Source organism: Gracilinanus agilis, chromosome 2 (assembly GCF_016433145.1).
Source record: "Gracilinanus agilis isolate LMUSP501 chromosome 2, AgileGrace, whole genome shotgun sequence".
Taxonomy (NCBI): domain Eukaryota; kingdom Metazoa; phylum Chordata; class Mammalia; order Didelphimorphia; family Didelphidae; genus Gracilinanus; species Gracilinanus agilis.
Genome location: NC_058131.1, coordinates 40987744 through 41006088, shown reverse-complemented (window position 1 = coordinate 41006088; position 18345 = coordinate 40987744). Strand labels below are relative to the sequence as shown.

The window sequence follows — 18345 nt, the reverse complement described above, 5'->3', positions numbered from 1 at the left end:
TGTTGGGCAGAAGGGTGGGTGATGTGAGGAATGTCCTCAGCAAGGGTAGAGATGGGGAGAGTAGTGGCCTGAGCTCTCTGCTCCCCTCCAGCTCTGCCGCCTGTGAGCCACCCACCGTACCCACTATGTGCTCCCATTGGACTGCTAGGCAGTGGGGTGAGTGATGTGAAAAAATGTCATCAGGCTCAGTAGAGAGGAGAGGAGGAAGGGAACAGCTCTTCCTGAGTCCCTCTGCTTTTCTAGTAACAAACTCTGGGGGTGGGAGGAGTGGGGGGGGAGGGTGGCTGTGTGCCCACAGAGAGTGCTTTGCATGCCATCTTTGGCACTCACGCCTTAGGTTCACCATCACTGCTCTATCCATTGAGCCACCTAGCTGCCCTACCCCCTAACTTAATTTTTTTTTTAATTTTAAACCCTTAACTTCTGTGTATTGACTTATAGATGGAAGAGTGGTAAGGGTGGGCAATGGGGGTCAAGTGACTTGGCCAGGGTTACACAGCTGGGAAGTGTCTGAGGCCGGATTTGAACCTAGGACCTCCCGTCTCTAGGCCTGGCTCTCAATCCACTGAGCTACCCAGCTGCCCCCCCCCCCAACTTAGTTTTAACAGACTTCAGTCTTAAGAGATTTAATTTTGCTTAAGGAGTTAACATACAATAGCTTAAGAGATGAATATCTCTTGGTCTAGAGATTTACAGTAATTAGCCAGTGTTTTCCTGGGTTTGGGGAGTTGGGTGAGCTGTCATATATTCACTATCTCTGTAGGATTCCAAAATGTAATTATTTTCTTGATTTCAAATGATTGATTTTGACACCAGGATGAGTTCAAACTGGGGAAGAAAAAGAAAAAGAAAAGATCTTGAATGAAATGTATGTGTGTGTCCTGGTAAATTTTTGTTGTATGTAGATAGAATCCACTCCCCAAGCTCTTTCTACCTGGCATCCCATTTTTGGGTGTGTACATTGTGTGATGGGAGGGGAAAGAAAGAGAAAGGTGTGGTGTGGGATGCGGAGGGCGCTCTCTCTCTCTCTCTCTCTCTCTCTCTCTCTCTCTCTCTCTCTCTCTCTCTCTCTCTCTGTGCTGGGATGGATCAGGGGCTTGAGTAGGAGCTCTGGTGCCTACTGCGTGCTGAGGGGCTTTTGTGGACTTTGGCGTCTGGGCAGCCTTCAGATTTTGGCTTCCTGATTCAGCTTAGGGTATTTTAGCTAGGTGGTATTGTCTGTCTCCTTCCTACATTTCCCTCTTTTTACTTTATCTCCATTTTGATTAAATCTTAATGGTTAAGAGCTTCTAACAGACTTGTGACTTAAGAGTTAATTTTATAAATGGCGACCTCAACAATTTTTTAAATTAATATTACATTTAATATTTTACTTTCATTATTACAGTTGCTAACAAACTTATTACAACATCCTGAGAGTAAAAATAGCTGCATCCAGCCCTAAGCTATGATTTAGTGAAACTTTGCTGTTTAAGGTAAAATCTTGAGAATGTGAATTTCCTTTTTGAGTTTTAATTTTGGCATGTTTATGTTATTGAGCCAATGTTTCACCTCTTCAAGAAAAATGCCAGCAGCTAAGTGGGAATGAGATCTATAAACTGCCATCAGGGAGTATTTGACCTTGGTAACTTTCCCCCTCAATTCAGTTTCCCATACAAGAAATTTTCTGACCTTATTCATTCTAAGCCTGGCTGTGATATTCTATCATACTTTTGGCTACCTATATGACAGTTGCCTGGAGTTAACAGAGCTAGTAAAGCATTTGGGCAGCTAAATGATAGAACATTGGATCTAGGGTCAAAAAGATTCATCTCCCCAAATTCAAATCCAGACTCAGACACGAGCAATGTGACTCTGGGCAAGTCATTTAACCTCTTTCTGCCTCTGTTTCCTCATCTGTAAAATGAGCTGGAGAAGGAAATGGCACACAACTCCAGTATCTCTCCAAAAAAAAAAAAAAAAAACGAAACAAAAACCAAATAGGGTCATGAAGAGTTGGATATAACTAAACAACAACACACTACTCTTTAAATACAATTTGGCATTAATCATTTAGTACATTTATACATCTTATCCCAAGTCTTTTGTTTGATATATTTGGAGTTACCTAAGCATCTTTTAAGTGTAAGATTTAAATTAATGTCCAATAACTCCAAGTATCATATTTTATAAAATGTATTAATAATCACTTGAAATAGAAGAAATAAAAGAAAAAAAGTATAAAGCCTAAGTAAAGCCACGTGGGTAAAATTCTCCTGCCTGGCTCTCATCCAATCTCCATAACCGCCCTCCCGGGAGCAGAGAGAGAAGGAGGAGTTCCATGAAAACTTTATCAGATGTACCTAAGTGAGCACGCAAATGGGATGCTAGGTAATAGAGTCCTGGGGAACAAATTCTATCCACATATAAGCAAATTCATCTGGGCAGCCAATGAACTTAGGAACAAAAAGCATCTACTTACAAATGAGTGTTAAGATTTGATCCTGAAAAATCTCTTCCTGTTAAGGAGGAAATTAGATGAAGCAGAAAATTTTGAGAAATCAACAAGATCAGATGATTATGGAAGCAGCCAGGTAACACAGTGGATAGAGAGCCAGAATGGGAGTCAGGAGGACCTGGGTTCAAATGTCACCTCAGATACTTCCTAGCTGTGTGATCCTAGACAAGTCACTTAACTCTGCCTGCCTAACCCTTGATGTTATGTCTTAGAATCAAGAGCAGCTAGGTGGCTCAGTGGATTGAGAGCCAGGCCTAGAAACAGAAGATCCTGGGTTCAAATCCAGCCCTAGACCACTTCTTAGCCTTTAAAAAGAAAGAAACAACTAGAGTGGTACCTGTCCAATTTGGCTCTTGTCTTTGGTTTGACTCCTTTGTAGCTGTTTTTTAGGAAAGATGCTGTAAGAGGGGGCAGCTGGGTAGCTCAGTGGATTGAGAGCCAGGCCTGGAGATGGGAGGTCCAAGGTTCAAATCCGGCCTCAGACACTTCCCAGCTGTGTGGCCCTGGGCAAGTCACTTGACCCCCATTGCCTACCCTTACCACTCTTCCACCTATAAGTCAATACACAGAAGTTAAGGGTTTAAAAAAAATAAAATAAAATAAAATAAATAAAGAAGACCAATAATATTATTAAAAAAAAAAAAAGATGCTGTAAGAAGAAAGGACTTCAGTCCAGTCCATTGAGGCTGATTTGTGGCCCTACAAAATGGGCCTTTGTTGTCTCTATTTGTTCTCTTCTGTTTAAGGTAAAGGGACGATAGATTCCACATGATAAATTTTGAAAAAAAGTCTGAAGACTGAGCTCTGGGCATCTTGGGGTCCAGATTTTGCAGCCAGCCCAGCATCCATGACATGAGGAACAAAGAGTGATCTTCAGAAGAGGACCCAGCCAACAGTGGATGAGACAGGGACTCATTTAGCAGTCGTGGTACATCTGGATGTGAACATGATAGGTCCAGTGCTATGAAGGAACTGAGCCAAATTTGAGCCCACACAAGTGGGATGGAAGAGTATCCTCGGGGATGAGGGCAATGTTTGTACTTTGATCATTGTCATATCTTTGAAATAAATATCCCTTTGTAAAAACGTATCCCTGTTACATGGAAATGGAGTGCTAGTCCTTGATGGCTAACAGGTAGAGACACAACAGGCAGGGGCTCAAGCCAGTGGAATCAGAGAAATAATAGCCCCAAACACTCAAGGTATCCTTTGCCCTTATGTCTTCCCCCTAAGGGAAAGATTCACTCTAAAAGAGTGAAGCTAGAAAAATAATCACTACTTAGTGCTCAAGTAAGACAAGGTCTCTGCCCTCAAAGTATCTTAAGCTAAAATACACACGCAAATATCTACTACACCATCTTTCACAGATAACACAATAGAGAAGATCGACAATCCCTTTATTTTGTGGAGGAGGAAATTGAAACCAATAGAATGACTTGCCCAAGGTCTCAAAATAAGCCATTAAACTGATCTTAGAATTAGAGTATTTAGGGTTCTATCTACTACACTGTGATTGGCTCTTTAAAAGACCCAAAAGGCTGGCTAACTTTTGCTGCTGATTTCACTTTGCCTAGAAAACAAAGTGATTGTGGTCCAATGGAAAGAGTGCTAAATTTGGAGACTGGGATCTTGGGTTTGACTCTGTCCGTTGGGGCATACTATTTCACTTAAAATCTATGCAAACTTAAAATAAGTCACTCGATAAGCCTCAGTTTTCTCTGTTGCAAAAATAGCTTTTAATACTGTAAATATACTCAGTTAAACACCTCATTAGAGAAAAAGAAAAAATCAGACCTTCTCTGGTAATAAAGGGAGGGCCAAAGCATTTTACTCAGATTTTCCAGATCTTGGGGTGCTATGCCACTAGTCCCCGAGATGTGGAAGGGATGCCTGTAATGTTATTGCATTATAATATCTGCTGATATTATCATAATATCTGATCACTTAATTAATCATCTTGTCTTTTGTTGGCTCTTCCCATCAAGTCAAGGAGTCTTAGTAGGTTCAAAATATGCCACAGAGGCCATTGTAGGGGGCTTGACAAGAAAGTGCCCTATCAGGGGCCAGATAAAGTGGGAACAGTAACAAATGGAAACTACCCTAGCCAATACAAAGTTCTTTCTGCCCAGGGTTGTGTAGCCTGCAGACTGCTGGAATAAGCAGGCAGAGTTCTTATCTGTGTTCCCACTAATCCATGGCCAGCTTTTTCACCCAAAGTCACACATCTTTGACTTTGTGATAGAAATAAGTGGAGAGCTGATGTCAAATCAGCAACACCCCAAATGATGTCATCGATGCCAAATACAAGCTATCAGCGGGGTGAGCTGTTAGGTGAAGCAACAGGAATTGAATTATAGCTTTAAAAGCTATATTGGCTCACAAGAACCTATTAATTAAGAAGCTTTATTAACTCTAATATATACGTATTGCACAAAGACTCCAGAAATTCATTAACATGCATTAGTAAGTGTTTATGAGCAAATTACAAGATTCAAGCAAAGGGGTCAACCCTGGGATCAGGAAGAACCAGGGAACTTTGCAGTTCTCAGTAGATTATGACATATCATGATGGAACTTTCAAGAGAACCTCAATTCTAGCTGTGTGACCTTGGGCAAGTCATTTAACCCCTAATGCCTACCCTTGCCTTTACCATTCTTCTGCCTTGGAACCAACATGCAGTATTGATTCTAAGATGGAAGGTAAGGTTTTAAAAAAACAAAAAGAGGAGAGGCTCATTTCACTGAATTCTTATAAATTAAAATATACCACTGGGTGTTCATCCGAAGACACTGGATTTGGAATCAGAGGATTTGGATTCAAATCCCAGCCATCTCTCTTATTACCTCTGTGACACTGGTCCTTAATTTCCTTTTCTACCAAATGAGAGAGTTTGGAGTAGAAGACCCCTCAGATCCCTTCCTGCAACAAAGCTCTGATCCCAATAAGAGTTAGCATTCACAAAATGGATTATGATTTACAAAGCTGATCTCAGTTTATCTTTACCACAACCCTATGCTGTAATTATCTCTATCTCAAAAGATGACAGTGAGAGATGAGGTGACTTGGCCAGGATCACACAGCCAGAAAGTGTCTGAGGTCAAAATAGGAGCCCATCTTCTTGCCTCTGAATCCAGCCTTTATCCCTGGCACCAGAGGGGGCTGCCTTCTGAGCCCAAATCCAAATCTCACCTGTGAGGCGTGCCTCAGTTTACTCATTTGTAAAATGAAGGGGCTAGCCTCCGAGGTCCATTCCAACCCTAAATACGATCCTCGGGTCTCTTCGTGCTTCTTTCCCCCATCAAAAACGAGAGCGGGTTGGATGCCACGAGCTCCAAGGTCCCTTCCAGCCTTAAATCTATGGGATTGGCTTGGATCACGCTTAATGAATACTCGCCGAGACAGTGTGGCAGAAGTCAATTAGCAGAACCCGTCATGTTTCCCAGGGCAGGGTCCCTGGCACAGGGAGGCTTCCTGCCTCCAGTCTTTAGATGTCAAATGTCGTGTCTACAAAGGCTGACAGGTTTTGCCTCGCACTGCCGAAGAAGGGATGGACTACAAGTCCCAGCGTGCTCTGTACAGAAGTTCGCACTCACGTGACCAGCAAGTCAGCTGGCTAGGCAGCTAGAGCCCGAGGTGAGGAGACGGAGCAGCCCGGGCAGCCCACGGTGAGCCCCCCGATGGGTGGGGTGGGGCTACATAGAAAGAGCCCAGGGGAACTCCTCGGGCCCTCCTTCTCCCCCTGGACACGGAGGCGCCCTGGCTTCGGCATCCGGGGCCTCCACGGACCCCGAACCCCGGTGGGGACCAGCCTTGCCATTTACAAAAGGGTAAACTGAGGCCTGGGAAGGTTGCGAGTCCGGGACAGAGGCGGGATTCGAACCCAGAGATCCCTCTTTCCTTCTAGAGGGGTTCCGGCATCCTGCCCCGTCCTCCCTGGGTTCCTCGGCCCGTTCCCCCCTCCTTCCCCGCACTCCTAAAGGGCAGGTCTGAAAGGGGCGTTTCTGGGGGCTTGGAACTGGGAGGGACCTCCAAAGTCATCAGGTACTCTCCCCTCCCCCTATTTTACAGGTGAGGAAACTGAGGCAGACGGGTTTCAACAACTCGCCGAGCATCCCCCCTAGGGAGTGTCAGAGGCAGGATTTGAACTTGGGTCTTCTAACTTCAGTACTGCATTTGAACCTCTCCCTGGACTGAAGGGAGGGCAGGGCACGGGAGTACTACCAGAGAAAGAAGACTCCGTCTGTTCCACTTGCCACGGGTAAGGCAGAGAGGGCAAGCCGCCCTCCGGAGGAGGAGCCGGCGGGCTGTAGTGCCTGGCAGTTTGCCCCAGAAGGGCTGGATGGTGTCCTTTTACCCCTTTACCGTAACACGTGACCCGAATTCCCAGTGTTCTCACCATTTTTTAAAGCTGAGCCAGGAGTTTGCAGAACTCTAGGAGCTCCCCCTCCCCCCAAACATCTGGACAGTGAAGGGAAGTCCTTGGAGCTGAAACCCACACCCAAGAATCCCCACTTTGCTGCGGGAACTTTGCAAATGTTTATATTTCTCTTTCAGCTACCAAAAATCTACTTCATCTCCTGCCCTCCCCTTTCCTCTCCCCCCCACCCTTTTTGAAAAAGAAAGAAAAGCCAAACCCGGTAACTTGTGCATCCTCAAACAAAAGGGAGCTTTTCCCAGCTTGCTCTGCAGCCTGGGTGTTGGCTTAGTTTTGATCTTTGCTCAGGCCTTGACCCCCACCCAGGGATCAGGTTGCATAAGAGGAAGCCCACCTGCTCCACATTTCCCTTTTGTGATCTGGGGATGTTGAGATGTTTTCCAGGCCTCGTGTTTTGTGGCTCTTAGATTTAAAAGCAGCCTAGTTTCAGTTCTCCTTGCCTTAGACTCCTTCTAAAGGAATTCCTGGTGGCATGTTATCAGGAGGAAGGGGAAAGCTTATGGCTGGTTCTGGATTCCATTCAGCTATTCTGAGTTCCATTGTTTTGAGGAGTGGCCAATCACAGTGACAGATTCTGATTATGTTCTTTATGAGCTGTAGTAGGGGAGACAGAGACCAAGAGAGAACACCAGATTGCTATAGTTTAGACCACTTACTGTATAAAGGGGAGAGGGTGATGGAAAACTCTTTGATGTCTATGGAACATTTGCAGGAATGAGAGTCCTATAGTCCAAAGTGCCAGTTTATCCCCATTGTACAGATAAGGAAACCGAGGCAGAGAGAGGTCAAGGGACTTGCCCAGGGTCACACAGGTAGGTAATATCTGAGACAGGACTTGAACTCAAGATTTCTTGACTCCCAAGTCTGGGCTTCTGTCCATTGTACAAGCTGAAACTAGCATTTCAGCCAGGTTCTTACTTAGTGCCCAGCTCAGGCCTGTAGCCTAGTGCGAAGGACTCTGTGACTGTCTTAAAGTATTTAAAAAGTGGTCACAGGATTATGCTTGTCCCAAGAGAACAGAGCTGGTAGTAGTGGGGAGAATTTGCAAAGGAACAAAGTTAAAACACATCACACCAGCAATTAGGACAGTCCAGAAATGGAGTGGGCCACCCTTAGGAGCTGGCGTTTTCCCCTTTCTGGAACTCTTGAAGCCCAGCTGGAATGACCATCTGTTATAGAGGGAATTCTTGTGCAGGTGCGAGTTGTATTGGATGACTTCAAGAGTCCCTTCCAACCCTGAGAGTCTGTGACTGAACTCCAGGACCTGTTACGCAAACTGTGGCCATACCCCAATACGTAGTTCTTTGTTTCTTTGACTTAATCTTGCTTTTTATAACTTAAACTTATTTATTTTTAAACCCGTACCTTCCATCTTAGAGTCAATACTGTGTATTAATTCCAAGGCAGAAGAGTGGTAAGGGCAAGGCAATGGGGGCTAAGTGACTTACCCAGGGTCACACACCTAAGAAGTGTCTGGGGCCATATTTGAATCCAGGACCTCCTGTCTCTAGGCCTGGCTCTCAATCCATTGAGCCATCTAACTGCCCCCCACTTAAATTTATTTTTAATTAATAAGCATGTATTTTTTTCTCTTCCCCTGTTAAAAAAAGGAAAACCATAGCAAGTATGTCTAGTCAACAAAACAGATCCCTACATTGGCTTGTTCAGAAATGTATCCCTCTTGCATCTTGAGCCTTATCCGCTCTCTCAGAAAGTATCCTCATTGGGCCTCTGGAGACCCAGTTGGACATTACAATGATCAGAGTTCTTGAATCTTTCAAAATTGTTCATCTTTCCTGTATTGTTATTAACGTATAAATGATTCTTCTAATTCTGCTGCCTTCATTCTACCTCAGTTCATACAGATGTTCCCAGGCTTCTCTCTTCCCTTTTGTCATTTCTTTTAACTCTAGTGTTCCATTACATTCAGCTACCCTAATATGTTCAACCATTCCCCAACTGACGGGCTCCCCTTAATCCTCAGTTCTTTGCCACTCTTAAAAAGAACTGCTATATTTTTATTCTTATAAATTCCCTTTTCCTTGTTCTTTGATCTCTTTGGGGCATAGAGCTAGGAATGGTATTAGTGAATCAAAAGGTAATGCTGCTTTTCTGTGTTCTATTCTAGGGTCCCACAGTGCCATTCCAAAGGCAGCTAGCCCTTGGTCATGCTAATACTGACTGCTGCCCGCAGGACACATATTTCTCTCATGCCTGCTGGGAAATGAGGTGGTGATTGAGAACGAAAGGCAGGGACCAGCATCAGACGGAGGGCCCATGTGGCTATGGCTCAGACCAGTATGGTCATCAACAGTGACTATGGGGATTGGAGTTGGAGTTCAGATGCTGGAGAGCGAGCTCGCCTCCTACAGAGCCCCATCGTGGATGGAATCCCAAAAGGAGAGGAGGAGGAGCCAGGAGCCACAAACGGGGCCACCACCTCCACATTGGGAGCTGTCTTTATTGTGGTCAATGCCTGCCTGGGTGCTGGCCTACTAAACTTCCCTGCTGCCTTCAGCACAGCTGGGGGAGTAGCAGCTGGAATCTCCCTGCAGATTGTGAGTGAGGCCGGGTTTCCTTTGGGGGAAGAATGGAGCCGGACTTCTTGGCTGCAAAGAAGGAGAGGGGCTTGGGGTTATATGCAATGGAAGGGCATCCCCTCCTGAACCTCTGGGGCCTGTATCCCTCTCTCTGCTGCAGGGCATGTTGGTCTTCATCATCAGTGGGTTGGTCATCCTGGCATATTGCTCCCAGGCCAGCAATGAACGAACCTACCAGGAGGTGGTGTGGGCAGTCTGTGGCAAACTGACTGGGGTACTGTGCGAGGTCGCCATTGCTGTGTACACTTTTGGTACCTGCATTGCCTTCCTCATCATCATTGGGGACCAGCAAGACAAAAGTAAGCCCTACCTGTCCCCCTTGGGGCTGCCTCTGGTTGGGGGAAATAGGGAGTAAGGGAGAAAGCCATTCCCATCACCATCTAGGTTCAGCCTCTAATGGCCCAGAGAATTGACCACTCAGGCTTCCCTTACATCCCTAAGATCAGAAGTACTGAATCTATTATTGGGAAGGGTGTGAGACACGATGAGTCCATGGGAGGGAAGGGAGGTGTCCCTGCTGGATGGGTCTGCCACCTTGTGATGGCCCTCTCCTGACTCTTCCCCCCAGTTATCGCTGTGTTGGTAAAGGAGTCGGAAGAGGCAGTCAACACCCCCTGGTATATAGACCGAAAATTCACCATCAGCCTCACTGCTTTTCTCTTCATTCTTCCCCTCTCCATCCCCAGGGAGATTGGCTCCCAGAAATATGCCAGGTGAGGAAGTTATTGCCTTAAACAAGTTCAAGGGGATGCCCTGGGTCAGGAGGTCTCAGGGCTCCTAGACTTCTTCTCAGGCCCAGGCTCCCTTAGGTTCTTCCTCTTCCTTACCCACTTGCTTTCCAGGAATAGGACCTAAAGATTAAAGAATTAGGGAGGTATAAAATCAAGCTTAGGTCAATCATAACGCTTTGTTCTGTTATAGCAAAGAACATGATGAATCTCAGCACTCAGGAAAGAGGCTGTCTCCAAGTCTCTTGCTCATTTTTCTCTAAGTACTTTCTCCTGTACACTCCCCTCATGTCCCCTGAAAGCCCCCTTCCCATAAGCAGGGTTGTATTGTTCCTGACCTGGTAGGAGACACTGATACCAGCTTCTTCTTGGCCTTGTACCAGTTTAGATTATTCAGTCAGCCAGCTTTGTTCTCTTCTTCTGTCTCCTTCACACCCTCTCAGATAAAGCTCTAATCTTTATTAGAGGAACCCTAGTCCATATTGAATTGGTGGGCAGTAACTTCCCTCTCTCCTCCGAATGTCTTTTCTTGACATGCTGGATGGGGAGCTCTGTATGTTCAGTTTGGTTTATCCAAAGGCGGGGGGAAGCAGTGATGATGAGCTCACGATTCCATGATTAGAGCGGGACTCCAAGTGTAATCTGTATAGCTTCCAGTTTATTAAACAGAGGAAGACTCATCTCTGTAATCAGGGACAGGATATTGTTTCTTACTAGCACCACAGGCAGGAGGACTGGGCTGGGGGTGAGCGTAAGCATGGATATTGCTCATCTGAACCTGATTCTTTCTTCCCTGGCAGTTCCCTGAGTGTCCTTGGCACCTGGTATGTCACAGCCATTATTGTTATCAAATACATCTGGCCCGATAAGGAGATGTCCCCTGGGGATATACCCACCAGGTAGGTAAAAGATTTCGGGAGCCCAGTGTAGGGGAGCTCCCCTAGCAGATTCCTGGAGCCATTCCCTAGAGGCCTTTATCCTTATCAGATTAAGTGTCCAACAGGATGGTCTGTCCTTTTGATTCAAATCACAGCATCTCAGATTTAATCACAGAGTTAAAGGGGGTCTCAGAGTCCATTCACTGCCTGAAGCATGAATCCCCCACAGGGAGTTGTCTGGCCTCTGTTAAACATTCTCACAGGCAGTGAGGTCACTTTCTCCCAAGGCAAGCCATTGGACCTGTTAGCTTTCAATTTGACTGGGTACGAGGTACCTCGATAAGGACTAGCCCTACATTTGTTCCGCTTGAGGAGAAGAAAAAAAAAAATCTTTGTGACTTCCTTGCAGGGCCTGAAATTCTAGCCTCCTTTTGATGGTTTATTTCATCCTATTCCTTGTATTAATCCAATACCCTTCCTGCTAAGGAAAGTGCTTAGTATACAGCTTAATCATTGGTCCTCATAAAGATAAACAGAGAGAAATATCCCCAGTTTCGTTGTTGTTCAAGCATTTCAGTCATGTCTGACTCTTTGTGACCCCATTTGGGGTTTTCTTGGGCAAAGATACTGGAGCACTTTGCCATTTCCTTCTCCAGCTCATTTGACAGAGGAGGAAATTGAGACAAACAAAGAGCATAAAGTGACTTGCTTTGGGTCACACAGCTATTAGACATCTGAGGCCAGATTTGCATTCAGGTCTTCCTGATTCCAGGTCTGGTGCCCTGTCTGCTGAGCCACCTAGCTGCCCATCTCCACTTTATAGGTGAGCCAGTTGAGTCTTGGAACAAAACTTGGCCAGCTACATCAACAGAACTAGGTGAAGATAGAACCCAGGGCTCCTGGCTACCAGCTTAGAGCCAGCTATGTGATCATCTCTTTCTCGCTAGGTTGGAGGTAAATTTATAATGGCCAGTTTCACTTGACTCCCCTGAGGTTCCACTGGGAGCAGTGGACAGTGTAGCAGCAAGGCCGCCCAGTAGAGTTAAAAAAAAACAACTCACTTGCTAGGGGAGGGGGCCCAGAAGGCTACAGGCAGTGCTGGCTGTGGCCCTGCCATCTCCTGGGCCCTTTCTGAGTTCTCAACTATAAAATGGAGGTACCTCATTTTTCTTGGGAAAGATTAAATGAGAAAGTGGATATGAAAGCACTTCGTAAAGTATGAAGCCTTCTGCCTGGGGGATTATTACCATTTCATTTGAGGCATGGAAGGTGGATTAACAAAAGGCAGATTGACTCAGTCGGAGGCTCTGCCTTTCCAAATTTGGCTTTTCAAAAGCCTAAATGTAGCCTAGAAGAAGATTCTTTATTTTATGCATTTTTATCTTCTCAGCTCTCTTCCTGGTGATTCCATCCATAAAATGGAATAAAACATCTTCCTAAATGAAAGACCCTGTCATAAAAACGAAAGGAGATGATGCAGCTTTTCCCCATCTGTGTGTCTTAGAATGATGATTTTTCAGTGTATCTCTCTGTGGCCAGAGCAGGGGAAGGCAGAGTTGGGTGGGAGGGATGGAGGTCCGTCCCCTCTTGAGTTTGTCCCAGCTCTGGAGCAGCTGAGATCAGAATTCATGCAAACACTCACAGCACAGCTGAGGGGCCTTGCTTCAGAACTGGGGGGCTCCAGTCTGGCCTGTCCCTCAGCTCGGGCCCCAGCATGATTGTGCTCTGCTTGCAGACCGACCTCTTGGATGGCCGTGTTCAATGCCATGCCCACGATCTGCTTTGGATTCCAGGTACCAGCTACAAAATGGGGTTCATGACAGTCGCGGTCACCCGTGTTGAGGTGGGGGGAGGCGCATTGTAAGGACCAAACAAGCTACTTCACAGGCAGGGTTTTATAACCCGTCATCAGCCTGGCTCTTCTCACTTTGGCAGTGCCACGTAAGCAGTGTTCCCGTCTTCAACAGCATGAGGCAGCCCAAGGTGCAGACCTGGGGTGGAGTGGTAACAGCAGCGATGGTCATAGCCCTCTGTGTCTACATGGGCACAGGTAAGGTAGCCCTGGCAGAGCACTCTTCTGGGAAGGATGAGATGAAGCTGAGGGTTCCAGTCCAGTCTCCAGGGGATGAAGGCGGAGGGTCAGACTTGGCAGCCAGGCTTCTTCCCGTACCATTGCCTCCCTTTCTAGGGAAGAGCTGGGCATCGTTCAGAGTCTCATGCCCTCTACCTTCTCCACAGCCTCTGCTACAGCTAGAACTCATGTGCCCATGACCTCTCTCCCAACCTGTACCTTAGACTCTTCTCCAACAAGAGAGAAACCAAAAGATTACAGACACCCCCAAACTTGTCCTTGACTCCTCAGATCCATTTCCACCAACTCGTCCTGGGCCTTCCCCTCCTCCCAAGAACCTTTCTGTTTTAATCTTCCTTTCTCACTGTTCCCAATGACTGGATTTTCCTCTCTTCATCCATCCCCTCAGGCATCTGTGGCTTCCTAACCTTTGGAGTCAATGTGAACCCAGATGTGCTCCTCTCCTATCCCTCGAATGATGTCCTTGTTGCCATTGCCCGTGTCTTTATCATCATCAGTGTGCTGACCTCCTACCCCATTCTGCACTTTTGTGGACGGTGAGGCCTCAATTTGGGGTGGAGAGGGGGGCACTGTGGCCCTCTGAATGGGGTGAGCTTCATGTGTAGCTAAGGGAATGCCGTCTCTTCCATAAGGGAGGAGACATTTCCATGCCCCAGAGGACTGCCTGGGGGTCCTGGGTTTTCCTGCAAGAGCTTGGCCACCCTGCCCCAAGTCCTCAGTTCACTGTTCCGTTCCCCCTTAGCTCGACCTCCCTCCTTTTCCTGAACTTGTCTGTGTGTGGTTTGTATGCCTGACTTCATTTTGGGAGATTCCTGGTTCAGCCAGACTCTTCCCCTCAAGCTGTACCAATCCTGGGGAAAGTGTGGCAGAGGCAGACTGAGGCATCCCCTGCCCACCCCTTTTCTGATTTGTGAGCTTGTGCACAGGGCTGTTCTGGAGGGCCTATGGCTGCGATATAAGGGCGAGACAGTGGAGGAAGATGTAGCCAGGGAGAGGCGTCGTCGAGTGCTACAGACCGTCACCTGGTTCCTGCTGACCCTGCTCCTGGCCCTCTTCATCCCAGACATCGGGAAGGTCATTTCCATCATTGGTGGCCTCGCAGCCTGCTTCATCTTCGTCTTCCCAGGTATGGGCACCCCCACCATCTCCCTCCATTATGCGTGCAGGGCCCTGCTGGTCATTACTGACTTGGAATGCCCCCTCTCTTCTGGTGTTACAATTAAAAATGATAAAGACTGATTTAATAAGAGAAATTAGTAGTTTAATTAAAGCCATGGCCATGTTGGTAAAATATATATAAGACCGCGCCTGTCTTTTATATTTACCGACGGAGCCCATTCTCTCTCCCGCTCGCCAGCCAGCTCCTCAGGAAGACCAAGGGCTTTCTTTAGGCCCTCCTCTCATTTAAACTGTCCTATGCGTGGGGACGTAGACGTCCCTACGCCCAAAGAACCGGAAACCAGAAACCCATTCGAATCACGGGAAATGTAGTCTGATAGTCCCCACGTGTCCACAGAAAATTTGTAACATACTTTTAAATGGCATCTCCCCAATTCCAAATATACACTGGCCATCTTTAGTCTCCAGCCTTTCACACCCCCATTGCTCAGGTGCCCCCTCCAGTTACCGTCCGAGGCACAGACAGATTGTACTGGCCGAGTAGAATGGGAGTATCTGTGTGTGGTCAGAGGAGGGAGTCAATGAAGAAGAGACCCAGACTCTTGGGCAGTCCTTGACTGACGTCAGCTGGCCGATTGGTTGATCAAAGATTTGGTTTCTCCTAGGACTGTGCCTGATTCAAGCCAAACTTTCTGAAATTGAAGAAGTCAAACCAAGCAGGTAAAGCTCAGTGTTGTCTCATGACCTCTGATCCTCCGGGCTCTTGGGGAGAAGCAACATGGGGCAGTGGAAGGGCCTAGAAAGCCAGGGTGCAAGCCCAGCTCTGCGCAAAGGTCACTTACCTCGTGGAGCCTGAGTTCCCAGCCTATCTGCTAGAGATACATAAGTGCTTCCAAAAGTGGATGGGTGAAAATAGCAGAAAGGAAACAAATGGAAAGGACTTTCCATCTCAACACACATCGTGAGGTCCCACGATGGAGTCCTCTCCCCTCTCCTCTCTGTTTACAGCTGGTGGGCACTAGTCAGTTATGGAGTCCTCATGGTCACCCTTGGAGCCTTCATCTTTGGCCAAACCACAACCAATGCCATCTTCATGAATATCATGGCTTGACCGCTCAGCTTGGGACTGGACAGCCAAAGGGAAAAAAGTGGCCTTTTCTGCTGAGACCTTGAAGAACTGCATCCATACACCACTAGCCCCTGGCTATTACCGGGGGGAACCATATCATGTGTCATCTTGTTTGATCACATCCCATCATTATTAGTATCCTCATGAGGCAGAGGGTTGGAGCCTCCTTTCCAGGGGGCTCTTCTGGTCAGAGGACAGTCCTGGGGATGGTGGGAAAGAATCAGTCCTGAATCTTCTCAAGGATCTCCCATTAGCCCCACATCTAAAATTAAGATCCTATTTCTTTTACCATTTGGTAGAGAGGAGCAGGAAAAGCCCTGAAGGGAGAACCTAGTTTCACTTCAGTGAGGAGAAAATCCCTTCCTCTGCTGGAAAGCTCTTTGCAGAAAGATGGCATGAGGCAGGGAGCAGAGCCCGGCACTTCTGGGAAGGCCTTCAGGCTGGGAACACTACATACAGTCACTGAAGCACTTGTAACTTCAAGTGTACGGTTCAGACGTGAACCCAGGAGCTCACACATTTCCAAAATCATGTAAATGATCATCCCCAAATGGAGGATTTTTCCCTGGCCAGCAAAAGGCAGGGATCAGACCCAAGTCAATTCCAGGCTCCCGCTTTGTTCTGGTAAACATCTTTACACTATCCATTAGTTATACTCGGGCCTTTTGGAACCCTGTCTCTTCCTCCCAGCATCATGTAGACTGGAACCCAGGAAGAGTAAAGACCACTATTCCATGGCCACTGAGACAATTCCATCTCACTACATTCCAGAGGGGCTTGAAGAGGCCAGGGCTGGGCTTCTTGGTCTCATCCAGCCCCAGAATCTCACTAAGTCTAATGTTTACAGAGACTATTGGGCTTCCCTATGTGCAGGAGGGAGCCAACACATGTTAATGGTGCTTCATGTATATCCATCTGTTACCTCCAGGTTAGAAATTCTCTCTTCCCTCACAAATTCCAAATTGGCACTTCCTTAAAGAGTAGAAAGGAGGAAAGGATAGCAAGACAGCTATTTCAGCTTCCTTTGTTCTCAGAAGCTCCCAGCCCATGTTCGCTTGCTGTTCTCTGCCCAGACTTCCATTTGCTATTTTATTTAAGGGTGAATACAGCCCTAGGTGGGGAAAGACCCATCTGGCATTGGACTGTCAATGGGAGTTGTGACACTGGTCATAAAAGAGGATCAGACCCCCTCTCTGCAGCCTACCAGATTATAAGGCAGCGATGATTTTCCATGCCTAGAGAGCCTACTTCCTGTGCCATGATCCCCTTCATTTGATTTCCTCTTTTCTTGTATCTGGTGAAAAGGGGCAGTCAGCTCTTGAGCCAGTCTCCTGCCCTCCCTTAGACCCCACAGGCAAACATCCTGGTCTGGCATCCTCATGAGATAGTTAGTGCTGAGAACATTGTATTCGATTCTTTAGGAGCATGAGATGAAGGATGAAGTCCCCAGAGGGTAAGGGCCAGGCCTCTAAGAATTGTCGACTTTTAAGACTTTCCATCTCAGACAACCCATGCTATCCATTTACCTTTGTGTCAGTGTCTGTGACTCCATTAAGCCATGTGGCTTTGGGTACCTTCAGCAGCCCCTGCTTGCTTTGATAATCTCAGGAAGACCAAGGGTCATAAACTAGAGCTCTAGATCTACCACCCTGCTTCTTCCAGACCAAAGCCACCACCCTTCGGAGGTAGAGACCCCAAACCTCTCCAGCTCACCAATTGGTTTTTCTATGCTGATGGATCCAGAAGAAGGAGTTGGTTTATAGAGAGTAGTCTTCCCCTTAAGAACACTGTACTCTTGAAGGTCCAGCTAAGGACCTGGTCTTCCCTCTTTCCATATAAACAACCTGGGCCTCCAGGTTCGGTTGTGTGGGAAGCCAAGATTAGGTAACAAGCCTCAGTCTCCTCCCATTCTCTCCTTCCCCTAACCAGTAATACAGGCCCAACTTCTTGCCAAGTTATGGGCTTTTATCTTCTCACCTGGCACTGCCAGCGGGGGAAGTGGTCTGCTCTAGCCACCCGTGTCTGCTGCCCCTTTAGAGAGTTGAGATGGAAGCAGGGGTGAGGAGATTCCAACCCCAGACTAGGTGTGTCAAGTCAGAAAAGAGGATAGTCTCTGGCTCACACCTCCCAATGTTCTCCCTCTGCCTCCCCCCACATCTGTGATTTTTACTGGGATTTTTCTTCCTGCCCATGTATCCTCAGCTATGAGAAAACATAATAAAAGGGAACTTGTGCTGCTGAGTTGTCTTTGTGTGATTTAAGCCTTGTTGGCAAAGGGACAGTTTGTTTGAATTGGAGAGGTGGCAAGACAGGGATTGGGCCCAGGCAACTTGACTTCCTCAGATGGGGTCTTCAAGTGATCAAGCTTTTAAGCACCTGCTATCTGCCAGGCACTCTGCCAAGCCCTGAGGATGCAAAGAAAAGCAAAAAAGAGCCCTTGTTCTCCACAAGCTTACAGTCCAATGAATGAGACACTATGCAAACTACAAACACGATAGACGTGTATATGTGTGTGTGATATATGTGATAAACTAGATATCATCTCAAGAGAAAGGCACTGACATTCAGGAAGAATAGGAAAGTCTTCTCGTAGAAAACGGAACTGCAAATGATACTTGGAAGAAGCTGAGGGGGGTCCAGGGAAGGGTTAGTGACATAGTCAGACCTACACGTTAGGAAGATGACTTGACAGTTAAGTGGAAGATGGACTGGAGTGAGGAGAGACTTGAGGCCTAGCAGACTACTGCTATGGTCCAGGTGTGGGTTGATGAGGGCCTGTACCAGGGGTCAGTGTCAGGGGAAGAGATGCAATGGATAGAAGAGGTGTTTTTTAGAGAGATGGACAGAGTAAAGTTGTGAACCTGGG

General features: G+C 46.9%; 1 protein-coding gene across 1 annotated transcript; it reads left to right on the top strand.

The window, feature by feature from the left end:
* The first annotated feature begins 9218 nt into the window (after positions 1–9218).
* Positions 9219–17720, top strand: SLC38A7 (solute carrier family 38 member 7). Its single transcript, XM_044660466.1, has 10 exons — positions 9219–9491; positions 9634–9832; positions 10102–10246; positions 11062–11160; positions 12875–12932; positions 13075–13189; positions 13620–13767; positions 14158–14357; positions 15016–15070; positions 15359–17720. The coding sequence occupies exons 1-10, from the start codon at positions 9219–9221 to the stop codon at positions 15459–15461; spliced, it is 1395 nt and encodes a 464-aa protein (XP_044516401.1). The 3' UTR covers positions 15462–17720.
* Positions 17721–18345: the final 625 nt, after the last annotated feature.

Bases quoted from the DNA above. Each gene is read 5' to 3' on its own strand.
- SLC38A7 (XM_044660466.1), top strand. From the start codon at position 9,219: ATGGCTCAGACCAGTATGGTCATCAACAGTGACTATGGGGATTGGAGT. The intron at 9,492-9,633 runs GTGAGTGAGGCC...TCTCTGCTGCAG, and splicing joins CTGGAATCTCCCTGCAGATT to GGCATGTTGGTCTTCATCAT. The intron at 13,190-13,619 runs GTAAGGTAGCCC...CCATCCCCTCAG, and splicing joins CTGTGTCTACATGGGCACAG to GCATCTGTGGCTTCCTAACC.